Raw genomic sequence first — 26,639 nt, forward strand, 5'->3', positions numbered from 1 at the left:
TTGTTAGATCTTACCTACATAATTTTTTCTGAACGTTCGATCACTCCTGTCTTCTTCTCTTGGCCGAGTACCAGCTAAAGCTAAAGACACTCTGACGCTCAAGTCATTCAAAGGATAGAGACAGAGAGAGAAAGTAAATACTAGGAATAAATGTGCACTCAATATAACTAACCACCTGCTACTGTTCACCTCTTATTTATAGTTGTTACCATGGACCTATAATTAACAAAATCCTAATTACGGCCCAATAGTTGGCCTAATACTTCTAATCTCGTTTTATCTTAATTTAATCTTACTGTTTTTCTCATCATGATCGGTCTGCTCGGGATAGATTCTTACCTCTGTTGATAGAGTTGTCGCCTACATTTGGAAAATGTATCCACCAACCGTCCAGACCCTATGATACATCTCTGTTGATAGAGTTGTCGTCTACATCTGAGAAATCGGCCGTATCTTTCGACTGTTCAAACCCTGCGGTACAAAATTCATTATATATGACTAGAACCAGAAATTGGTTTATTCATGCAAAACTTTTTGTATGAACACATGAAAGCATGAATGCTATGTTACTGCTCATAATATACGTGAATGGTAATGGGTTTGGTGACCTAAATTTCTGAAGAATATTATCACTGGACTACCTTAAATTGAGATTCCAAAAGAAGTTTGTTCAGAATGCATTCATCAATGACAACAAAAGGGAATTTGGTGCTGAACCGATGGAGTTGAAGGATGCAGTAAAAGATGTGATAGATTATGGTGAGTTTCAACTGAAATTGAGTTCATTAAAAAAATAATAATTATAATTCATACTCCACTATTTTTAAATTATTAAATTTTAATAATTTACTAATATTATTAATACAATTTAAACAAATAGATTCAAAAACTCGTTATCCAAACCTCTCATGTATAAATTAGTTAATTTTATTGTTAAATAAAATTACAAAGTAACTAAAATTAATTTCGCATCCCAACATAAATTATTCATTATTATTTTAAAATAGAATTTATGGTTTTTATTCATTACGAATTTTAATTATAAATTAACTTATGTTATAAATTTTAGATATATAACGTTAAAATTCTTATAATACTTTTTCCTTGTGGTTTTGTTAATAAAATACGTAGAAAATGTAAAGTTCACACGGAACTGGCCTCCACACTCGTGTGAGATATAAGGCTTTGTTTGGGATCGTCTTCTCACTGTTTCTACAAAGACGGGGTTTCGTCTTCACAGGCAGCGTGATTCTTAAACCAGATTTTACGACTTCTCTGTGAGACTATCCGTGTCAGCGCGCGCTTTTGTCTATGTAGGTAGCTGAACATCGTCTCATTCTCGGATTTCCGAGCTTCAGGTAACCCTCTCCGATTCTCAACGCTTGCTTCTTGCCAATTGAATATCTGTAAGAGCAATTTCGAAATTCGACCTGCTTTTCCCTTTTCGGGAGATTCCTCTGCGTTGCTCAGATTCGCTGATTGCGAACCTTGACGTGTAGGGTTCGGCTTGCATTTGAAAGTTTTCGGGGATTTTCATTGTTTCAGTGTTGACTATGCGTGTTTGTGCTTTTCTTTGGGGAATTTCGTAAACGAGCGTTTTGTTTTGGGATGTGGAAGGGGAATGGGGGTTTATTCTGAATGGTGACGGGTTTGGGGATGAATGGTCATGCAATGTTTGGTTCAGAAGGCTTCGAGGCAGGGTATAAGGGGAACAGGTAGCGAGTTGGGAACTGTTCGTTTCTTTTCCCAATGGATATGTTCCTTAATATGGTTATGTGTCCTTTGATTTTTTGTCTCTGATACTAAAACAGTGGCCAATTGTTTCACGTATTCGCTTAATTAATGTTTTTGCCTTTTATTTTTGGGAACTTGGCATACAAGCTTGCCTTCCCATGTTTATCTGTATGCTATTGACACTGTAATTCTGTTGTCTTTGTTGAGTTTAGTCACCCTACAACAAAAGCCTTTTCCCACCAGGTGAAGTTTGCCATATGGATAACACGGTGCCATTTGGCTTGGTTAAAAACTATATTTTCGGAAATGTCAACTTCCCCCAATGTCCTTCTTGGTGGGAATTATATCATTGTTAATTGCTGGTTCTCTTCTTTGGCTTAAAATGATAGGTTTGCTACCCTGATATCTCCATGTCGTCTAAGTTTTTCTTGAAATCACAATATTTTGGTTGTGCAGTTCGGATGAGATGGCCTCTTCACAGAATGTGGAATTGGAGGCTGCAAAATTTCTGCATAAACTCATTCAGGATTCAAAAGACGAGCCAGCCAAGCTAGCTACTAAACTCTACGTGGTGTGTGTTGCTTTCTCTTAATGATAAAAAACTTCAATTTCAATTGCTTAAAAAACTTCAAATTAATCAAATACTTGTGATTAATTTGAGATATGTTTCAGATACTACAACACATGAAATCTAGTGGGAAGGAGCATTCAATGCCATATCAAGTGATATCAAGGTAAAATGCCCACCCTAATTCATCCATATGCAATTATTTAGCTGTTTTGTTGGACCTCGTCTTTTTAAGTGAAGTAGGGTAACAAATTCGAATATCCGATTCTAATTGTTCAATTGGGACGCATGTTTACTTTTTAGCTAGTTAAGATATGAGTAAAATATTTTTGTCCCTATACTTTCGGTCAAACCTGGTTAAGGTCCATGACACATTTTTCATGAGGATATAACCAGCTTTTCCATGTGTGATGGAAAATGAAATAACCACCGGAATGGTTTGTTTAACTGCATCATGTGTGGTTTAAATAAATGTGATTTTTTTTTTGTACTCTGTATTCTGTTTCCAGAAGGAAAAGAGGTTGGATGTATTTTGTTACTTTGTGTAATTTGGCTAGAGTAACATATGTTTCAAACTGATGGCTATTTCCCATGCAAATGATTGCTTTTTCAAATAGATAAACATAATTCGCAATTATGAGGCTCATCTTGTGGATTTAATTTTCTTGTTGTGCCTTATTGACTATAATGAAACTAATACTGGTCATTCTTGGCTTCAAAATTAATGTTGCGTGTAATAAGGGCAATGGAGACTGTCATCAATCAACATGGTCTTGATATTGAAGCATTGAAGTCATCTCGTCTTCCGTTGACTGGTGGTCCTCAAATTGGTAATTAATGGCCAATGTTTGCTAATTGCAGAAATGATCTTTGTGTGATTCTGATTTCAATGTTTGATAATTTGCAGGATCTTCTTCACAGCCAGTGAATGTTACAAAAGATTCTAGAGTGGGCCTCGTGGAAAATGAGGTGTCCAAAATGGACCCTTATGCTTCTGGCCGGCCACCGGTTGCACCAAGTGGGGGAGCACCTGATTATTATCAAGGATCTGTGGCTCAGAGGAGTAGCCAGTCTTTTGATCAAGGAAGTCCATCTAGTTTGGATTCTAGGTCTGCTAATTCACAGTCTCAAGACAGGCGTGATACTGCTAACTGGGACAAACAGTCAAATCAAAAGGATGGTAAGAAAGCTACGACAAAAAGAAAGAGGGGAGATACATCATCCCCCGTGGAACTGCATGTTGACAGTCCTCAGCTGGATCCTCGCAATACTGGTGTTAGTGCAAGGAAGGGGAAAATGACCAAGGCTGAATCGTCGGATGGTCTTCCAGTTAAAAGCGGGGAACTAAGCAACTTTAACATGGCTCCAAATAGTGGTCAAATGGAGAATCTTTCAACTTTGCCTGGTAGCATGAGAACAATGCTTAGAGCAAACCAAGAAGGTCATCATTCGTTGGCAAAGCAAACTGATTTGACAAAGATTGGCAATCCAATGGTGCGAGCTCCTAATTCGAAGTATGCTGAAGACTGGGAAGTTTCCTCTGCACATATCGCTTCAGGAAAGCAGCAAGGTACTTCCTCAAGCTGTACACAATGAGATTGGATGTGTGATAAAAAATATTGCTGGATTGCTTCTTTTTAAAAATCTTATGTTCCACCTCTTCTAATGTTGTTCCTGGTAATACAGTGGCGGAAAGGTCAATGCAGCAGTTAGCACCTCCATCCCTTGGCTTAAGCAAGGGATTTGGAGAAATTTCTGTCTCTAGTCATGATATAACTTGATGAAATTGAGCTTGTGGGATTACGAACTACAAGCGTTTTGGAATATATATAATACTAAAATACCAATGCCAAATATTTGAGTGGTCAGTGGTGACGTTTGACTCAAGACTTCCTAGAAGAGCTTATGTTTATGTATAATTAATGGAATGAAAGAAATTGAGTAAAAGTTTTCTTGAGCAGTAGTTCTTATGTCAGTCATACTTGGCTGTGCCTAAATCATTTGAGTATCCTCTGCTGTTAGATCATCATCACGATTGGGTCATTAAGGAGGAGAGTGACTGTGGAACAATTTTACCTAGAATTATTTTGACAAAGGAAATAGAGCTATAACTTTGAATTTCTTTCCCACAGTTCTTGATAGAAAACAATTTATATTAATTTCAGGTGCTTATGCAAAGGTTCATGGAGGGATGGGATTTCCCGCTGGGGCATCTTCAATGGCCGAAGCTTTCTCAAATTCAATGCAGTATGGTGGTGCAGTTGAGCGTGATGGAGGTAGCTCTACTACTTTAGCTGATGGACATAAAATTTCTCAGGTACTTGCTGTTTACCAATTTTTTGCCTCACGGTTTGTCTGTTAGCTGTATTATCCGCTCCCCCCATCAGCTATACTCACTGTACTTTAGAAGTTATTCTGCTTTTATTCTCTTTTGTCTATGTTTCTTATATAGTCAACTTGATTACTTGACCATGTTATTTTATTGACAGGTTGGCAGGCAAAATAGTGGCTCTGAAATGACTATGCTTAGACAAGGTGTTCCTCCAAGAGACACAGGAAAATCCACTGTTCCTGTCATGCCTTTCAAAGAACAACAGTTAAAACAGCTTCGTGCTCAGTGCCTTGTTTTTCTAGCATTTAGGTAGGCAGTTTGGCTACCATGTATTATTGGTTTGAGAAAATGGACTGGAATTATATTTATCATGTGAAACTTTGTTGTTAAATGTGCAGGAATGGCCTAGCACCAAAGAAACTACATCTTGAAATTGCACTTGGAACAGCCTTTTCTAGAGAAGGTGACTGGTCTTTATATTTTATTTCACACATTGACCATCTTCATTGACTAACAAGTGATGGTAACACAGATGGTTCTCGCAAAGATCTAATTGACCACAAGGGAAAATCACAATCTCTTAATGAATCAAATAATACCTCTGGAGTCATGATGCCATTCGGAGGCCCAAGCAATGTGAGACAGTCAGATAAAAACCCTTCAGGTTCCTCTTCAGCTGGTAAAATTGTTGAGGCTGACTCTTTGTCAAAGGGAACTGAGAGCCCAAGAACAATGGAGGACAAAGGTAATCTACATGTCACAAAAAGAGATGTTGAAAGACGGATTCAAGAAAGAATGACCACACAAGCTTCTTCAGTCACTTCATGTCAGCAGCAAGATTCTTCTTCTACAAGAGGAGCTGTGGTTGGTAATCATTTAGATGATGTTGACACCAGTAATATGCCAGTAGGAAGACCTAACCAATCATCTGTTGTTGGTCCAAATAGCTGGGCTGGTTTTTCTGGTGCTAATGAGGCTTCAAAGGGATCTCCACAGATCTCTACTATTCAGCATGAGTTGCCTATAGAAAGAAGAGAGAATATTCCTAGTCAGTTTCAAAATGTTGGTAATAATTGTGGTTCACGGAATCACAGTCTGTCTTCTTTTTCTTTGAAAGAGCAATGGAAATCTGTTCCAGGGACCGAAAGTGATCCACATGGAGCAACCATGATGAAGGATGGAAATGTGATGATAAAACATGTTTCTCCAGGTGTAAACCATACTCAATATAACCATGCTATTACAGTCAGTTTCTTTACAGCTTAACGTTTTCTGCATTATATCATGTGTAAATAATTGATTACTTTTAAAATATGGATTGGGATTACTTTCAGATGGCTTCAAAACAGTTCCAGTTGATAATGCATCAAAGCATGGTATCTCTTTTTCTACAGAGCAAGATGGGAATGAGAGGTTGGTATCAGGCGATTTGCCACCTTCTCCAAAATATACAATGTCAGAGAGATGGATCATGGATCAGCAGAGAAAGAGGATTCTAGTTGAGCAAAAGTGGGTACAAAAACAGCAGAAAACAAAACAAAGAATGGCTACTAGTTTTCACAAATTAAAGGTTTGTTCTCTTTTAACTGCCACTTTTTCTGGTTTAGCGCTTAGTATGTTCTCCTTGAACATTTAAATAATATTTGCACCCTGCACATACAAAATGTGTTATTCATAATCACTGCACAGTATGTAAAATTCATTACCTGTGCTTTATTCGATGTATTGTAGGAAAATGTGAGCTCCTCTGAAGATATTTCTGCTAAAACCAAAAGTGTCATAGAGTTAAAAAAACTTCAACTATTAGAGCTCCAACGACGACTTCGGAGGTAATTTCCGTGTTGTTTGAATAAACTTGTTATTTTCTTCAATTTGCAGTTTGACAGTGTATTCTCCCTCTGTGATCCAGTGATTTTCTGAACGATTTTTTCAAACCAATTACAACCGAGATGGATCATTTAAAATCAATTAAGAAACATAGGCATGGTAGAAGGGTCAAACCTGAAAGGTTTGAGCAGAAAATGAAGGAAGAGCGTCAGAAACGGATTCGTGAGAGACAGAAGGAGTTTTTCAGTGAGATAGAGGTTCACAAGTATGTGTTTGTCTTCCCATTTCTAATTGACTTCTCTACCTCTAAAATTTTCCACTGCATTGTAGTTGATAACTATGAATCAGTGCTCTCCTTACTCCTTTCCTCAATTATTTCTGGGAATCTAGGGAAAAGCTTGATGATGTATTCAAAATCAAGAGGGAACGGTGGAAGGGTTTCAATAGATACGTGAAGGAGTTCCATAAAAGAAAAGAACGCATTCATCGGGAAAAGATTGATAGAATCCAGCGGGAAAAGATTAATTTACTGAAAATAAATGATGTGGAGGGATATCTTCGTATGGTGCAGGTTTGTTTGTTTTCTTAATTGTTAGGAATGGATACAGGGCTTATATGTTTAGTACTCAATGCCATTTTCAATGGTACATTAGGATGCGAAATCAGATCGTGTAAAGCAACTACTTAAAGAGACTGAGAAGTATCTTCAAAAGCTTGGGTCCAAGCTACAGGAAGCAAAGGCTGCTGCTGGACGTTTTGGACAGGAGGTTGATGATACAGGTCATGTCAGTTTTCTTGAGAATAGTGAAACAGAAAACGAAGATGAAAGTGATCAGGCAAAGGCAAGTTTGTCTTATGCATCTCTTTCTTAGGTATCTTGCGTTATAAAACATGTGACTTATTTTTTCCAATTCCTTTTGCAGCATTATATGGAAAGTAATGAGAAGTATTATAAGATGGCTCACAGGTACTAGTTCTGTGCTAATGTAATATCTAATAAGAAAATTTCTTGGTAGTGTTAGTTGCTTATATTATACTTTTGTTATTAATGCTAGGATAACCTCCATAGGAGACTGGGGATTTACTGGTTTAGTTTTAGTGTCAAAGGATTAAAAGTGTTCATATTGCATTGATTCCTTTAATCTATAAATATGTATTTTAAATTTCTAATGTGTTTAGTAATCCCGCTTCATTCTAAGGAGTTTTACTACCTCTGCAGTATAAAGGAGAGCATTGCAGAACAGCCATCTAGTTTGCAAGGGGGGAAATTGAGAGAGTAAGTTAAATATTTTCCTTTGTATAATGCATGTTATTTAGTTGGATACATATGCATAATTACGGAAATAAAAAAAGAAATCAGTCTAAAAGTGCAAAAAGAAAAATTGGATCTTTGTGGGAGTAAGTTAAATATTTGCCTTTTTATAATGCGTGTTATTTAGATGGATACATATGCTCATGTCTTGCAGTGGAGATCCAAATTATTTTTATTGCACTTTTTGTCCTTTTTATATTTATGAAATTCTGCATATAATTTGTCTCAGTGAGGATTTTATCCTCACTTCTCGCATGTCATTGTTAGTTTTATTAAATCTTGTTTGACAAGCAAGAGCTTTGGCCTTCCATTCTCCATTTTTTTTTTTGGATATAAGGACTTATATTCATTCTAATTGAACATTTTGTCCTTAGATATCAAATGAATGGCTTGAGGTGGCTGGTTTCCCTATACAACAATCATTTGAACGGAATTCTTGCTGATGAAATGGGACTGGGTAAAACAGTACAGGTACAGTTTTTGTGAACTGAGGAGATTAGTATACGTAGTTGGATTCCTATTTGAATCCTTTTTGTCCCTTTTTTAATTATTATTTTGGTAGCATGTTATTTTCCCTCTTTATCCCTGCTGAATAATTTTTTTTTCTTTTGGAGACTTTGCACTTGTTATTACAGTAAATGTATGCTAAAGAAAATGAATCATCATATTGCAATAAAAAGGTTTTAAGATCATTTGTATCTATAAAGTCCTAATGTCTTATTTTACAGGTTATTTCTTTAATTTGCTATCTGATGGAAACAAAAAATGATAGAGGACCATTTCTCGTGGTTGTACCCTCTTCGGTTCTTCCTGGTTGGGACTCAGAAATAAACTTCTGGGCTCCTGGTGTTCATAAAATTGTCTATGCTGGACCGCCGGAGGAGAGACGTCGGTTATTCAAGTAATTGGACTTTAGGATATTAACTCCCTTAATCTGTTTTATTGGTTATGCCTTGGTGTGCATCTTATCAATTCTTTCATATTTTAGGGAAAGGATAGTTCACCAGAAATTCAATGTTCTTTTGACTACATATGAATATTTGATGAATAAGCACGATAGACCAAAGCTGAGCAAAATACATTGGCATTATATAATAATTGATGAAGGCCATCGCATAAAGAATGCTTCTTGCAAGTTGAATGCTGACTTGAAACACTATCAGAGCTCTCACAGATTGCTATTAACTGGAACACCTTTGCAGGTTTTTCCCTTTTCCCTTTAGCTTTATATATATATATATATATATATATATACACACACACACACACACACACACACACACACACATACATATATATGTATGTATGTATGAATGAATGTATGTATGTATGTATGAATATGTGTGTTTGTGTGTGTGCTTGTTGGGAATAAATTAAAGGTTCTGCTCAACCTTTAATGAAGGCTCTTGATATGCTCTTTATCTCACTTTTACCCTTCTTTTATAACATTTAACTACTGGTTTCATTATTTTATAATTTATATTTATATACAGAACAATCTTGAAGAGCTATGGGCACTACTTAATTTCTTGTTACCAAACATATTCAATTCATCGGAGGATTTCTCTCAATGGTTTAATAAGCCATTTGAGAGTGCTGGAGATAGCTCACCTGATGAAGTAAGTTTTGGATTATTTATATATACACACACAGTCATTAAATTTACATATTCTTGATTTCAATTTAAGCCTCATTGATTTTTATGTACTAATTGCGTTGTTTTCTATTTATAAATACTGAATAGGCTCTATTATCCGAGGAGGAAAATCTCTTGATCATAAATCGTCTTCACCAAGTTTTGAGACCCTTTGTACTCAGGAGATTGAAACACAAGGTTTTTAATACTGAACTCAAGTTTAATAAGTGTAGTTCCTACTCCTCCTTGAGTTTCTGTATTCTATGGACAGGGTTTATTCTTTATCAGTTTACTTATGTGGCTTATGATTTGTTTTGATTCTTCTAATCAATACTTCCTTCTTCGTAGTATGTAACCATGGGCGTACTTATATGTCCATATGATGTCATCAACGTATATGCCTCTTCTATACATTCATAATTCATTTTGTTGTCTTAATTTCTCTGTCCTTTTTCATGCATTCTTCAGTTGTATGTTTATAATTTTTTTTTGAGTTATAACTACTCTTAAATTGTAAAATATGGAGTTAAGGCGTCATAAAAAATTATAAAAATGAGCTTCTTAAAGCTACTAGAATTTTGATGAATATCTGGTGCAATATAGAATTGTTGTTGTATGATGAAATGCAAGTCAGGTCTGTTATTTAACCAAAGTCTTTACTCTTTTTTGTATCAAGCTTTATGAATTGAATTATGATTTTTTAGAAGTGCAATCTAGCATTTCTACTTTGAAAAAATGCTTTATTTTTTCATTTCTTTGGTTTTTTAACTCAAAAATATATTTTTATCTTTTCATTTCGTTCTCTAACTTTTAGGATTTGTGATGAAATCAAGGAGAACTGTTTTTTTGTGTTTCACGTTCTTGAACAAAGGAAAAAATAACGTGACTCTTTTTGTAACCAGAAGTATAAGTAGAAGACATTTTCTCTAGCCAAGTACTTTTATATTGTCTGCCCTGAAGAACGTATTAGATTCTGAAATCATCATTCTACTGTGCTTTTGCTTACGATTTATTTTAGGTTGAAAACGAGCTCCCTGAGAAGATCGAGAGACTAATAAGATGTGAGGCTTCTTCGTATCAAAAACTTTTGATGAAGAGGGTTGAAGAAAATCTTGGTTCTATTGGCTCTTCAAGGGTATATTTTTGAATACTTTATTATGTGTTGGACACTGTTTCTTAACCTTTTAATATTAGATATAGAAAACATACATGCCTTGCTCTGCTGGTCTAATTGAAATTTATAATTGTTAGGCTCGATCAGTACACAACTCTGTCATGGAGCTTCGAAATATATGCAATCATCCATATCTCAGCCAGCTTCATGCGGAGGAGGTATATTCATATCTCAGCCAGCTTCATCCAGAAAGAAATAAATTTCTTTACCGAGGCTATATGTTACACTTCCAAATAGTGTGTTCTCTGTCTGAAGTAGTCATTTTTGTTTATTTGACTGCTTCAGCAGACAGTGAAGTATTGTGATTATGTATTTGTTATTCTTTACTTTTTGTTATCCTGCAGTATGACTTTTTGCTGTTTGCAGGTGGATAACTTCATACCTAAACATTATCTGCCACCAATTATTCGGCTCTGTGGGAAGCTTGAGATGTTGGACCGTTTATTGCCTAAATTAAAGGCTACAGATCATCGGGTATGAAATATCCTATATAATCATTGCTAAATTACTACATTTAACTTATTTCTTGTCAGTATTGTTTTGAGTTGCTATAACTGAAGATATTTTGGAATCCTATTTTCCATGCTTGCATTTTTTTCGTTCAAGATCTACTAGCTGCTTTTAATTTGGAATGTGTTTGACATTTCATTCTCCCTTTGCCAAATCTATGAAAGTAAACTTGTTGTAATGGGTACCTTATTATTAACGTTTTGTTTTGGAAATTTAGCTTTTATTGTGTTATATCTTCATACTTTCTACGCCTTTTCAGGTTCTTTTCTTTTCAACAATGACTAGGCTGCTGGATGTTATGGAGGAGTACCTAACCTTAAAGCAGTATCGGTACCTTCGGTTGGATGGACATACGTCAGGAGGTGATCGTGGTGCTCTGATTGAACTATTTAACCAACCTGAATCTCCATATTTTATTTTCTTGCTCAGGTAACTTAAATGTCTACTACAGCACTAAATTAAAAAAATTGAATTGGGGGAAAACGATTTTTTTAGGGTTGGGGTAGGGTGTTTTTCAAGATATTTAGTTGACTGCCTACTATTGACATCTATATATATGGACTTTTGTTCAAATCTTAATCTATATTTGATTATTGGAATTACATAATAAATTTTAGGCTCTATTTTGTTTGAGAAATTTTTTTCTATTTGTCACGATTTCCTGTTTTCTTTTTCTAAATACAATGTTTATTTCCAGGTTTTCATGATGTAGAAAATGTTTTTTTTTTCTTTCTATTTTCATATCATGGTTCTTTTTTTTTTTTTTTTTCATGATATGGATTTGTGTATTATGGAGTGCCTAACTTGCACATCAAGTAGAATGAAATGCTCAGCAGAGTATTTAGGTGCTTAGTTCTGGCAACTTAACATTTAACTTTGAAGGACGAGTTCCCCCAGTGGGTTAGTGCTTATCAATTGGTACCTAAACTGGTTGTTGCTGTTGTTGTTTTCTCAAAAAGAGCTATATATCAGTTCATTCAGGAAAATGATCCACCACAACCTGCTTGGCTAGAGACTTTTCTCTGACAATGAAGAGATCTAGTTCCATACGTTTAGTCTAGGTAAAACCGAATTTTGAGTATTTTCAAGAATTCTGTGTTTATTGTTGGAATGCTGTCCTAACAGTGGCCACCCTTGGCCTGTTTTAATAGTGGTCTCTTTGGAGGCTGCCTTAGTTCCAGCCTTTAGGGGGCAGTGTTTAGTCAGGTTGAGAATAGTACTGTGGCGGAGGGGAGTGGTCCCTGGCCGCAGCAAGGGCTCTGTAGTGGCCTGAAAGTGGTAATACGCTGTTTTTTTTTTTTTTTTTTCTGAAAATTTGTAGCCTGTCCTCCTTTTACACTTATATCTTACACATCTCTTCTGGCCACCTCTGGTGGTGTGCTAGTGGTCATCTTTGGTGGTATGTGACCATTCTGCAGTTGCTTAGCCTTGTCTGGGTTGCAGAAGGTTTTCTAGAGAAGAGATGGTTTGGGTCTGTGCTGAGGTGACTGCTGGATGGGTGATGCTTGAAATTTGCTAGTTTTTTGGTCTATAAAGTCAGGGATGTTGTTGTGCCCGAGTCCCCATTGGACCAAAGCAGTCCAGTAATTAGGGAAGGGGTTCTTTTACTGTTTTTCTTATGAACTATATGTAAAATTATTAAAAACCGTAATATTAAAAATATAAACAAAGCATTATGCATAAGTATATTATTTAGTTGTATTGTATTATACAATAGAGACAATTGCAACATATAATAATAAGTATATCTAAAAAAATGTAATGGACTATACAGAATTAATGCAATAATATGAATTAGAATAACAAAATATATATAAAAATAATATTAATAAGCAGTTGAATGATATAGATATACGCATATGTTATAGAATAAATTCAAAATAGCAGTCATGACACTGTCCTGGACTAGCATTTTTTTGGGTTGGCTGCTATGCGCCGCCATCCAGTATTTTAAACATTGTGTTTAGTTCTTCATTGCCTATAAATGTTTTAAACTAGAGCATATCAAGGGTTTTGTGGGACTTAGCTGGGTCCTAGGCCCAAATATGCTTTATTTTGATTGTGTTTGCAGATATTTCACTGCTGTGACTTGGAAGTTATCATTTGTCTTCCTATGATTGAAAACTTGTGCTAAATTGGCTATACATTGTAATTATTTTTTCCTGTAATTTTTTGGAGGGAGTTTGTTTTGAAACTTGTTTAACAATTCTTTCCCCATATTGCTTCATGTTGTTTAGATGTAATCTGAAAGGACCTATCAAATCAGAGCTAATTCATGTTGTATACATGATAAACCATTAACTTGTATTATCTTTTATATTGCTGACATTCATCTATTGTCTAAAAAAGCATTCGAGCTGGTGGTGTTGGAGTGAATCTTCAAGCTGCTGACACAGTGATCTTATTTGACACTGACTGGAATCCCCAGGCAACGAAATTTCTTTCATATGATTTTCTAAATAAATGGTATGCTTTTGTGAATAATGTGATATTTGTTGATTTATTTTCAGGTTGATCTTCAAGCCCAAGCGAGGGCTCATCGAATTGGTCAAAAGAGGGATGTTCTTGTTCTTCGGTTTGAAACTGTTAGTGCTTTTCCCTTTGAAACGGTCTTATATCAAATTGTTTAAATAATACATGATTTTAGTTATATTTTCCCTCGGGAATAGTTTTTAATACATGTATAGCCTGTGGTGAGTACGTGAGGCAAACGCAGTTTAATTTGTACTGCTTTATGCATTAATGATTTATAGCTTTTAATTACAATTTTTTTTTTTTTTTTTTTTTTTTGTAAAATATTTGTATTACTATTCTTTGAAACCATAGTGAATTACATATTTTGTTGTCATTATATTGATATTGTATCCCTTTATTCTTTTTTTGGGGCTTTTAAAATGTTTGTTTTTTTCCGGTATCTACCTTGCCTGCTTAATGGTTCAGATTGATGGTAGCTTTTTACTTGTTAATTCTATAGCCTGACTGAAAATTTAGTTCTATTGCTTTCATATATGCTGAAGTTGCTTCTTCTGCTTGCAATTTATTAAGGTTCAAACTGTTGAAGAACAAGTCAGAGCTTCAGCTGAGCACAAACTTGGTGTTGCTAATCAGAGCATTACTGCTGGTTTTTTTGATAATAATACAAGGTTGTCAATGCTGTCATGTTTCACTTTTATCTGATGACATTTCTGAGTCAGTTCTGATGTTCTGTTGTCTGTGATTAATTGCAGTGCTGAAGATCGAAGAGAATACTTAGAAGCGCTCCTGCGTGAGTGTAAGAAAGAAGAAGCTGCACCTGTTTTGGATGATGATGCTCTGAATGATGTTTTAGCCCGCAGGTTCTCTTTTGAATCCTTTTCTCACCACCTGTTTGTTAACTAAAGCCTATTATCCGTGCTTTATGATGATTGAGTTGTTTGATTTTCTGTCTTTTATGCATATTTAATTTGTCAATTTTTGAGAATGACAGCTTGGTGGGTGTAGTAGTAATTAGTGAAAATTTTGGAGATGTATTTTTACATTCTCCATTTAATTAATTACATAATGTGGTTCCTTATGTATTTAGTGCCATTACAGCATTATACCCTCTGCTATGCTGATTCAAATCTCAGATCATCGTTATACTTTGTACATGGTGCTATTAAAACCTTTGATTATTGATAAGATCTTTAAGTATTGCAAATGTTTTGTTTCTTCATTCTAATTGCATTTAAAATAATATTATAACTACCTTATAATTTAGTTTTCCCACGGCTATTCCTTCTACCCAAGTTGTGTTAGCAGAGAGAAGAAAAGAGAATTGATGCATATTTTGTTTTTGTTTTGCAGCGAAACAGAGTTAGATATATTTGAGGCTGTTGACAAAAAAAGGAAGGAAGATGAACTGGTATTGTATTGTGTATTTGCTTAGGTTTTACATCAGACATAGCTTTTTAACTGCTATTGTGAAACGAAGAATCTCATTGGTGCTCCTAAAATAATGTTCAGGCTACATGGAAGAAATTGGTGCATGGACAGACAGCTGATGGATCTGATCTTATTCCTCCACTTCCTACTCGTCTGGTCACTGATGAGGATCTGAAACAGTTCTATGAAGCAATGAAGATATCTGACGTCCCTAAGGTTGTGGTAGAATCTAGTGGAGTAAAGCGGAAGGGTGGATATCTTGGAGGCCTTGATACTCAACAATATGGCAGGGGAAAGCGTGCAAGAGAGGTTTGTCTATAAATTTTATTCATTTAGATTTTGCGTTCAACATACCTTCATATTGTGAGTTTTATATAGGCTTAAACTTGTGTAATTTTGATGAACATAACTTGACATGTGATGTGTGAAAAGCAAAATAATCATACTCGTGTATTACCTTGTGTTAGATGTAGTAAGCAATTCCTAATTGATGTGAACATTGTGCAGGTACGTTCCTATGAAGAGCAATGGACAGAGGAAGAGTTTGAAAAGATGTGTCAAGTTGAAGCTCCAGATTCACCCAAAGTAAAAGAAGTGGCAGAAATGAGTTATCCGACAAATACTTCCAGCTCTGTTGTATCTACTTCCAACCCCCAACCTGTGGTGGCCGTGTCTCCAGTGGCCCCAACTTTGCCATCTGTGGAGAGTTTGCCTGTACAGCAAGCTAAAGAGATAACTCCCCCAGCCAAACGTGGTCGTGGACGACCAAAAAGAATAACATCTGATAAGTCCCCAGCTGTGATGGGTCCTCCAGTAACTTCTGGAACTGTTGAAGTAGACACACAATTGCAAAAGGGATCTGGGTCTGGGCACTTGGCATCATCAGCTGCTGATTCTGTTTCTCATTCTTCTGAAGTTACAAGTGTGAATGCACCCGGGCAGCAGTCTGATGCAGGAGTTTCTCCTAATGCACATCCTGCCATTCCCGTGCCCACTATTCCACCAAATTCTCAGGTAGCTGCCGTTCCTGCTTCTGTATCTATTCAAGCAAGAGGACCAGGGCGGAAAAATCATGGTAGTGAAGGGGGGATTAGACGTAGAGGAAAGAAGCAGGTCATGGTTCCACCTCCTGTCCCGGGTGGTTCTGTTGGTCCTGATGTAAAGGTGAATGAGAAATTGGATAATAAATTGGTGAGTCCTTCTGGTCAAGCTATCTCCCAGGGTGAAGTTGTTCCCAGTTTGGCTGCAGTAGCCTATCCATCTTCTGCTTCTTTGAACAGTGGTCTGGGTGCTGGGACTGTTTTGAATTCTCAGGCACCCCATCCCTCACCCTCTAATACAACATTGGTTCAAACGATAACCACTCATCCATCTGAACAGATGCCAAGTAAAGGACAAAATCAGAAGTCGCAAACTGGAGTTTCACGTCGTAGGGGGAAGAAGCAGGCACCAATTTTGGCTCCAGTTCCAGATGTTTTACATGAGGATTCACATCAAACTGCTAATTTACCTATATCATCAGGAAGTGCTGTAGTTGAAAAAGCCACTGAATTAAAGAGCTTGGAAGTGAACAATGTTCCAGAATCAAAATGTGTTGTCCAGGATCAAGCATCACAGAACTTAGGTGATCAGGATTTAAAATCATTGGAAGGATCAGATGACTCAGCTAAACAGACAGTGATCACGCCTTCATGTCAAGATAGTATGATCAAATTTCCAGGTGAAATTTGGCATTGTAGTATTGAAGTTCTTAAAAGTCTTTTCATTTGTTTTAGAGAAGAACTTTGATATAAACTCAATTTTTTTTGCAGGGGAAGATCTTGAGAAGGTTAAGAATCTTGAGGTGTATGATGCTTCTGTAAAGATTGTTAAATCTTCTGAAATAACCTCGTCAAAGGTAGATGAAGTTTGCAATAACTCACGGAGTGAAACTTCATTGCTCACAACAGTGCCCGTTGCTGAGGCGACGAAAGATCAGCTTTCGGGTGGCAAAACCCATACTCAAACCGTTGAAACTACAAAAATCATCCCTTCAGTTGTTGATACTCCAACTAATACTGATGCCATCAATAAGTCTTTAGATCCTGTGAATCCAAAGATTGTTCCCAGTACATTAAGCACTATTAATCCTTCCACTCCGGCCTCTGAAAGTACTCTTTCAGGATCAATTGAATCCATCCCTTCCAGAAGGCAAGGTCGGAAAACTCAAAATAGAGCAGACCCACCAAGACGAAGGGGTAAAAAATCAGCTTCAGTGTTACCTGTTGTTCCTGATGCAGTTACGGGTCAGGATCCCAAGTTAAGTCATCATGCACAGAATTCATCAGGGGATTCATTGCAAGGTAAAGCCACTGCCAATATCAGTCAAAGCCAATCATTTGAGATCCTTTTACCCAGTGGAGTAGTCAGTCATGAGTCAAAAAGAAAAGATAGAACAACCAATTCTACCCAAAATAAGCAAATGAAAGTTACAAGGATTGATAGTGCTCCTATCTCTGCAGATAAGATTTCTGTGCATGATGTTGCTAGGGTAATGAAGGAAGTTTTCTCTGGAACTTGCTTACCAAAGCCCAAAGCTCATGATTCTGCCGGGAGTGAGGATAAGAATTCAACTGTTGGACATGTAATGACTAAAGCTGCAGTATGTGGCTCCAATAACCAGAATTTGGAGGATAAAGCACGTTGTGATATAACATCTAGTGGTGTAGCATGCCTAACTTCGGATGCTGTTGTGAATGTTCCTGAAAAACAATCAGAACCGGCATCCAGTATGCCAAATTTGGAGGGTAAAGCTAATTTAAATATGCCAACTACCGGAGAACATAGCTTGCTATCAGATGTTAAAGAAAAGGATGAACAGACTCAACATTGTGTTGAAAACTCAATCACAGAGTGTAAAATAGCTCTTGATACAACTGTCAGTGCTGTTGAAAAGACTGATGGTTCTTCTGAGAAACTTCCTACCAGTGATTTAAGTGTAGATTCGAGTAGCCATCAGATATGTTCATCTTCTGGTGCTGGATCTCTTGTGGTAATTGATCATAATAAACTTGGAGACCAATCTGATTTTTCTGAGGAGTGTTTAAGACCTTCTGCACTTGATATTGGTGGCCCAGGATGCTCGCTAATTCCATTGGAACCCAAAACTTCTAGTAATAATCTTGATTCTACTCAGACTGATATGTGTACTCAGAGCCATTCATCCACAAACAAACGTCTGGATGTCACAGAACAAGTTTCTACTGAAAAATTGGATCCTTCGAAACCATCTTTGGCATCGTCTCTTTCTTATGTTGATAACGCTGGGTTATTGGTTCAGACTGAAAATTTAGGTGATCAACCACAAGTGACCTCATCTAGTCCTGCAACAGGTCCTCCTCCAAGTACAGTGATAGTTTCTATTGTTTCGAAACAAAATGAAGTTAAAAATGAAACCGAGTTTGCCTTAAAAGCTTCTGCTGAACTCTCTTCTGATGAGGGGATTGTTGGGTGTAAAATTCCAGATTCAGAGTTGCTGAAACCCGAGAATCCAATTACATTCGAACATGATTCTCAAAAGCCATTAGAACCCCCTGTGAAGCAGTGTTTAGAATCAGCTTCTGAAATGGAAGATCCTGTGGGTGCTAAGGCTGTTAAAATTGAGAAACATCCAGATGCTCTAGAACCTGATTTGGATGGTACTCCATTGATCGAGAGTTGTTCAAAAAATCTATCTGAAGAAAAAAAGGATGATGTGAATTTCATATGTGAACAGCTTCAGTCTTGTGTGGCTAAATCGATAAATATTGACCCTGTTTCCCAAGAAAATATCGTATTACCCAATCCCATTGACAATCCGAAGACTTCCTCTGAGGCTTGCCATGTAGAAATAGACACATCTGATAGGTTAGTGTTGCCACAGCCTTGTGGTTTGGAAGCTGTAGGGAATGATTTAAGAGGTGATTCTGGTGTTGGCAGTTTTGTAGAGGGAACTATATCTGAAGGTGCAGTCCTGTCCCAGTCAACCTTGGTTGAAGAGCAAAATAGGGGCTCAGAACCTTTGGAAGAGTCAATGGAGAAGGATGCGGCCAACAACTCTGGACTCCAGGAGGAAGTAAAAGTTGATGAAGTGGAGGCTGATAGTCTAATGAATTCTTCTATTAGTCAGACTGTGCTTGTAAAACATGACGCTTTTCAAGAAAATATGAATTTGTCCTCCCATCCAATGACAAAGGAAGAAAACATAGAAGGATCAACTGTGAGGAGCCTATCTATCAGCATTTCTCCATCAGATGGATTGAAGGATTCTAAATCTGAACTAGGCCATAAAGATATATCTCCGGTTGGTAATTCTCAGATTGGATCTGAAGATAGTATGTTGAAGAGCTTAGGTTTAGTTTCATCTCCTTCGGTGAGGAAGGAAGAAGGGGTCACTTCTACCTCTGATATTGATGGCGTTGAACCTGTTTCCTCTAATGACTTGCTTGGTAAATCAAAGGTTCATCAATTAATAACTGTCCCAGATGCTGTGGAGCCTTCATTGTCTCAACTGAAAGAGGAAGAAAAGATTGGGTTATCATCTGACAGTAAATTAGTTGTGAGGTCTGTATCTGAAAAAGACATCGAAGGATCTGGTCTCTTGCCAGAAGATCCAGTGCTGGAAATCAATAAAATGTCATCAGATTCCCCAATTATTGTTACCGACTCTTCGGAGGCTCAAGTGTCTTTGGTAAAAGTAGATTCTGAAGAAGTTAGAATGAGTGATCAAATGGATGTTTCTGAGGTTTCTCACAATGATTCAGAAAAGCTTTCTTCCAATAGCCAGAATGATCCTTCTTGTTTGCATATGGAGAGAGATAATGCTAATGTGTTATCTGACAGGGGCCCTCTCTTCAGTTCGTTTGGTCCAGGCGAAAGAGATCCTCTGATTGAGAATTGTAGGGATGACGTCATGGTATGTTTTGTACATATTTAGCAGATCTGGCTTCAAATTTTTTTCTCTAATTATGTACTTTGTTTATGCAGGAACCTATTGCAAATCCGTTATTGCAACATAAATCAGATTGTTCTGAATCTGAGAAGGTTGAGATGAATACATCTGATGTTGGCTGCGTTGATCCAGAACTGATGGCCAAAAGCACAGATTTACCTTCTTCCTTGATGGAGGAAGATAAAGCTGATATTTCATGCAGGAGCCCATTGGCTGGTGCAGAACCAATGACTGGAGAGAATTGTGAAGATGCTAATGAGGTATGACATTTGGCAACTATTAGTATACTAGTCGTTACTGTCCCTTCAATTTTACTCTTGTACCATTTCAGCTGGAGTTCCTTACAAATTCATTAACTTTACAGGAACCAAATCGTTCAGAAGCTGAGATCCGTAATCAAGTGGATGCATCTGATGCTGGGGTTACTACGGAACAACTTTCATCAGGTGACGTTATTGAGCCATCATCTTCCTTGATAATTGAGGACAATAAGATTGTTTTGTCATCTGAAAAGGTTCTACATCTGACTGAAGAGGGGAGCTGTACAGATACTAGTGAGGTTAGTTATTTTGCACCTACATAATGTCTTCTGCCATAATTCTCCCTTTAACTTCCGTCATGAATTAATTTCTTTAGGGTCCATCAAATAATCCAGTACTGCTACAGAAATTAAATAATAATTCCGAAGCTGAGATGTGTGATCAAGGCAGTACACAGGTTGGTCTCCCCTTTAGACTATGCAAAACTCTTTTATCTTGGTTTTACAGTGAGTTGTTTTGCTTCATTTGAGGTAATTGATTTGAACAATTCATTTAATATTCTATCTAAAAGCATATTCCGAGGGTGAGAATTTTTTCAGTTGAAAGTAAAACAAATTAAAATTTAGGCTGCATGGCTTGGTTTATTGGGATTTTACACTTATTTGTAACATCCCATTTTGCAAGAACTGCGTTGTTTCTCTTCTAATGCCCTAAATATGGAATCAGTGTTGGGCATTATCACTTTAGACAATTTGGGCGATGATTTTATATTTACTGGTACAGCTTTCATGGTTTTGTCTGCATTAAAAAATCTGTTATCTAATGTTTCCATTACTTCTGGCCTTTGATTTTGTATTGCTTCCTAGGTTGGTGGGACACCTGTGGATGTAGTCAAAGCATCAGAGGTGGAAAGTGAGGTGAAGACATTGTCTGATGAGGGTCCACAAGGAATCTTCGAAACCCAGGTTGAATCAAGAGGACTCGCTGACAGTGAGGTCAGGGCAGATAGTAAAAGCTGTGATACTGAGATGGAAAATGTATCTGAAGTCCCAAATTCCTCAGTATCGGTTGAACAGGTGGATGGCTTATCTAATGAAGGTATTGTTGGCAGCCCAGCAATAATGCAGGTGTCGGAAGATTCTGAAGCTATTGCGGGTGTTGAGATTGATGTTACTCCAGATTGTTTGGATCCCTCAGTATCAGTTGAGAAGGTGGATGGCTTATCCAATGAAGGTATTGTTGGAAGCCAACCAAGAATGCTGGTCTCAGAAGATTCTGAAGCTGTTGCGAGAGATGGAATTGATGTTACTCCAGATTGTTTGGATCCCTCAGTAACAGTTGAGAAGGTGGAAGGGTTGTCTAAGCAAGGTTTACTTTGCATTGAAGCAAAAGTGCAGGTATCGGAAGATTCTGAAGCTGTTACGGGAGATGGGATTGATATTACTCCAGGTTGTTTGGCTGTGCCAGAGACTGTGACAATTGTTAAGGATTCGTCTATCTGCTCTTCAGCAGTAGGTAGTGAACATGTGGACAACTTGCCTGAAGCAAACATTGACACTAAAGAATCAAAAGCAGAAGTTGACACTAAAGAATCAAAAGCAGAAGTTGACACTAAAGAATCCGAATCTGGTGTGTGTAACCAGGAAAATCAAGTAGTGCAAGAAAAGGCATCAGAATGCAGGGAACATGAAAAGGATTTGGATGGCAACACTTCAGAAAAACTTGATCCCAAAGAATCTGAAGCTGGTGATTGTAACCAGGATAACGAAGAAAAAACAGTGAAAGACATTGAAAAATCCACGCCTGTAGCTGAGGGCTCCTCCTAGAAATGTTTTGAGTGCCTGCACAGAGATACAGATAAAAAGAAATATGAAGTTGAGGATGGAAGAAGCATTGTCGGATTGTAAATGAAAAAGCTTTGGATGAGATGAATTCAGGTGGAAGAAAGAGCCCATGAATCTGGAACCAACTAATTAAACCTGCCCTTGTATATATTATAATATCATATATATATATAGGGATTTTTTTGTACATATTTGTTGTAATTTTCTTTATATATCCTGCTGGATATCCTATTGCTTAATCTTGTCGTATGATTATAGGTCCAACATCTGTTCAATTATTAGCTGTTTTTGCCATTGACGATTGGTTGAAATGGTATCCCATTACCTCTACCTGAATAGGATTAATCATCAAACAAACCATAGTGAAAACTTTATAAGAAATGTTTTATTTTAATTATTTCTGAATGCAACAGACGTAGGTTGGTTTGGAATTTCTTGAGTGCATTTAATCAATATATGGCAAAAATTACTCAAAAAATAAACTCTCTTTATGTTGGTCCAAACAGTCTTAGGTTTTTGTTACAAAGTAAATAAATATTTTTATTTAATTTTTTCATTTTCCTTTTCCTCATTCTGTGTTTTGTATGTATCTCTTTGTACTTTTATAAAAAAAATTGAAAATGTTTTATTCAACAATTAATATTTTCTAATTTGATTTGACTCGGTAGATAAATAAGACAACAAAAATGTACTAAAAGGAAGGTTTAAATTCTTTAGCTTTAAGATAAATTTATATCCCATTTTTCAAATTTGAAAATGGTCATATTTAGTAAATTTATTCTTGAAAAGAAAGTTATGTCTATTAAAAAAAAATCTAAATTCCACTGTGTGAATAGCATATTATAAAATATAATTTAATTGATTTTTATTTTATTATCAAATATAATATTTTATTTTGTAATGTTAGGCATCATTAGTCTTTTAACATTTCAACTATCTTGATATTCCAAAAATAAATTTATTATTTATTATCACATAAAAAATATTTTTAAGAAAAGTAAATAAAAATAAAGTCAAACCAAATCCATGATCAAATAATAATTTTAAACTGAAGCTAAGCTCTTTTATACATTAGTAGTTATATTTATGAAAAAAAAATCCAAACTAATTTTAAAAGTAAAATAAAATGTCATTTGAAACTTTCTTTGCTATATTTATATTAGTCTATTTATCAGGATAATAATTTCTTTATAAGAAATTAAACATTATATCCCATCATCTTTAAAAGTTTAAAGAACTATATTTCAAATATAAAAAGTTTTACAAATCAAAATTGAGTTACATTCCAACCAAATATGTGAGAACTCATCCTTTCTAACAGACTCCATATAATCGATAACTTCCATACTTAATGAGAATTTTGTGGACTAAAAGAAAAATTCATTATATTTCTTTAATAACATCACAAACAATCAAATCCGAACAACCTTTTGTAACACCATTAACATTTACTTTTCAAAAATTCTCAAATAATTGGAATTCTCAAATCTTATATCCAAATAATTGAATATAAGATTGAATGGAAATATAAAAATCTTTTAATACCTTAAGATCAAATATGTTATTATATATAGATTTAGAAAGAAAAAAAAAAACAGCTTACAAATTCTAAAATGTACCCAACAATAAATAAAAAAGTGAAAATCTTGCACAATTTTTCATTTTCCATATTATTCAAAATGTACCAATAAACACCTTATTATGAGAGATAATTTACTTAATTTTTTCTTTATTTTCAAACACCTTATTACGCTTGTACTTTCTTTTAAACAATTAATTTAATTTAATGCTGTTTGGAGAGATCATAATATTAATTAATTAAATTATTATAAGATAATTAACAACCTTATCACACACGAATATCTAAATAAATATTATTTCAAGTTATTAAAATACTTTTAACTTATTTTATAATATAAAATTTATATTAATTTTTTTTAATCTTTAATTTTTTAATATATTTCTAATATACACATTTATTCATTTTTATTTTTATTATTTCGTATAGTTCCGTGATTTTTATATAATTATTATTTGATACTTTTATTTCATATTTATATCAATAATTTTTTTAATGTTGAAGAAAATGAAATTATGTATTATTTAATATTATCTATTCGATAATAACATACATGTCTATCTTTTGTAATTTTTATTATTTGTAAGATAATTATTTAATTAATATGTAAATAAATGAAGAAACTAAGAAATAAGGATGGATATTTTTCACTTGGATTCAAATCTTGCCGTCTTTGTATAAAAAAGGTACCAAAATTTATTAGTAAGCAATGAAAAAAAAGGGTATTTTGTGACATAGAATAAGCTTCAGTTTCAGATTTTCAGCTAGCTACTATACAATTGTGGTTGTGGCATAGCTGCTTCAAAGCTTAGTTCTTTGAAAACTAAAATCTGAATGAATGGCATGCGCATTTATTTGTTCCGCACTACATCTAAGATTGTAGAACTAGCTCGTTCGGGTAAAATCATCCATGCTCGCAAACTGTTCGATGAAATACCTCATAAAGACTTGGTTGCATGGAATGCCATGCTAACCGCCTATTCCCACTTAGGACTTTACCAGCAGAGTCTTAGTCTCTTTGGTAGGATGAGAGTATCCCATTCCAAAGTCGACAACTTCTCCTTCTCTGCAGCCTTAAACGCATGCGCTGGTGCATCCCATCTTCGTTTTGGAGCAACACTACATGCTTTGGTAATTGTATCAGGCTACCTGTCTTGTCTTCCTGTGGCTAACTCGCTCATTGACATGTATGGCAAGTGTCTGCGTCCTGATGCTGCAAGAAAAGTGTATGATGAGATGAGTGATAGCAATGAAGTGACATGGTGCTCACTTCTGTTTGCTTATGCCAACTCTTACCGGTTTGATATGGCTATTAAACTGTTTCGCAGCATGCCTGAAAAGGTTGTGATTGCTTGGAATATAATGATTGCGGGTCATGCTCGCTGCGGTGAAGTTGAAGCTTGCTTGCATTTGTTTAAGGAGATGTGTGAGAGTTTGTGTCAGCCAGATCAGTGGACTTTTAGTGCTCTCGTGAACGCTTGTGCTGAGTCAATGGAGATGTTATACGGATGCATGGTGCATGGTTTTCTGATAAAATCTGGTTGGAGCTCTGCCATGGAGGTAAAGAACTCGATTTTAAGCTTTTACGCTAAATTAGAATGTCATGATGACGCCATAAAGGTGTTTAACTCCTTTGGATGTTTTAATCAAGTGTCTTGGAATGCCATCATTGACGCTCATATGAAATCAGGAAATACCCATAACGCTTTTCTTGCTTTCCAGCAAGCTCCTGAGAAAAATATTGTTTCTTGGACTTCTATGATTGCAGGGTATACGAGAAATGGGAATGGAGAGCTAGCTTTAAGTATGTTTTTAGACATGACAAAAAGCTCTGTCCAGCTTGATGATCTGGTAGCTGGAGCAGTCCTTCATGCTTGTGCTAGCTTGGCGATACTGGTTCATGGAAGAATGATCCATGGCTGCATCATTCGTCATGGTTTAGACAAGTATTTGTATGTCGGGAATAGCTTGGTTAATATGTATGCAAAATGTGGGGACATAGAAGGTTCACGGCTTTCATTTCATGGCATTCTTGAGAAGGACTTGGTTTCTTGGAATTCAATGTTATTTGCATTTGGACTGCATGGGAAGGCCAATGAGGCTATAGGGTTGTACAGAGAAATGGTGGCATCTGGTGTGAAGCCTGATGAAGTAACTTTCACAGGGCTGTTAATGACTTGCAGCCATTTGGGGCTTATAAACGAGGGCTTTGAGTTCTTTCAATCCATGAGTTTGGAATTTGGATTTTCCCATGGAATGGACCATGTGGCATGCATGTTGGATATGCTTGGTCGCGGTGGATACGTGTCAGAAGCAAGAAGTTTAGCTAAGAAGTATTCAAAGAGCAGCAAAGGTAGGAGCAATTCATGGGAGGTTGTACTAGGAGCATGTTATGCACATGGAGATTTAGGAACCGGAAGGCGTGTGGGAGAATATCTAAAGAAGTTGGAGCCTGAAAAGGAGATTGGTTATGTGTTGTTGTCAAATTTGTATTGTGCAAGTGGGCAGTGGAAGAATGCAGAGACAGTTCGGAAGGCAATGGTTGATCAGGGGGTAAAGAAAGTGGTTGGTAGTAGTTGGATTGAGATAAGAAACGATATTACCTCTTTTATATCTGGAAACAATGCATATCCCTTCATGTCTGAGATATCTAAGATACTTCACTTTCTTCAATTGGAAATCAGACATGCATGACCTATTCATTTTGGTATTGGAGAAGAAAACCTTAAGGTTGTTTTTAATTGTTGGCTAAAGTATATTGCTTAGTAATGTTATCAACACTCTCCTTGTGTTTGTTAGCCAACTTTAGGTATGTTCAAAAACAAAAATTTTAAAAAGATTAAACACTTAAAACCTGTTTGTTTTGATAACTTGTTTTTTCCCGTTATTTTCACATTTTTTTAAGTTAAATGAAAATAACTAACGTGATTTAATTAAAAATAAGATGATATTTTTCTAAGACAATTCTAATTAAAAGTAAAAAAATCGTAA

General features: G+C 36.0%; 2 protein-coding genes across 2 annotated transcripts; both read left to right on the forward strand.

Annotated features, from left to right (window-relative positions):
* Positions 1-1,191: 1,191 nt before the first annotated feature.
* Positions 1,192-22,426, forward strand: LOC106767512 (chromatin structure-remodeling complex protein SYD). Its single transcript, XM_014652421.2, has 37 exons — positions 1,192-1,358; positions 2,191-2,305; positions 2,407-2,468; positions 3,044-3,132; positions 3,210-3,872; positions 4,468-4,619; positions 4,792-4,943; positions 5,033-5,097; positions 5,167-5,844; positions 5,969-6,204; positions 6,366-6,463; positions 6,544-6,726; positions 6,852-7,032; positions 7,115-7,303; positions 7,385-7,428; positions 7,681-7,737; positions 8,148-8,244; positions 8,502-8,674; positions 8,762-8,975; positions 9,267-9,392; positions 9,518-9,607; positions 10,428-10,544; positions 10,661-10,741; positions 10,950-11,057; positions 11,353-11,522; positions 13,443-13,521; positions 13,604-13,678; positions 14,139-14,236; positions 14,321-14,428; positions 14,919-14,976; positions 15,078-15,305; positions 15,504-16,716; positions 16,808-19,929; positions 20,001-20,225; positions 20,330-20,524; positions 20,602-20,682; positions 21,092-22,426. The coding sequence occupies exons 2-37, from the start codon at positions 2,201-2,203 to the stop codon at positions 22,049-22,051; spliced, it is 10,572 nt and encodes a 3,523-aa protein (XP_014507907.1). The 5' UTR covers positions 1,192-1,358; positions 2,191-2,200; the 3' UTR covers positions 22,052-22,426.
* A 1,918-nt stretch (positions 22,427-24,344) lies between these two features.
* On the forward strand, positions 24,345-26,389 carry LOC106766545 (pentatricopeptide repeat-containing protein At2g36980, mitochondrial). Its single transcript, XM_022784065.1, has one exon. It carries the CDS (start codon positions 24,483-24,485, stop codon positions 26,340-26,342), a length of 1,860 nt encoding a protein of 619 aa, XP_022639786.1. The 5' UTR covers positions 24,345-24,482; the 3' UTR covers positions 26,343-26,389.
* The last annotated feature ends 250 nt before the right edge of the window (positions 26,390-26,639 follow it).

Source organism: Vigna radiata, chromosome 7 (assembly GCF_000741045.1).
Source record: "Vigna radiata var. radiata cultivar VC1973A chromosome 7, Vradiata_ver6, whole genome shotgun sequence".
Lineage (NCBI taxonomy): Eukaryota > Viridiplantae > Streptophyta > Magnoliopsida > Fabales > Fabaceae > Vigna > Vigna radiata.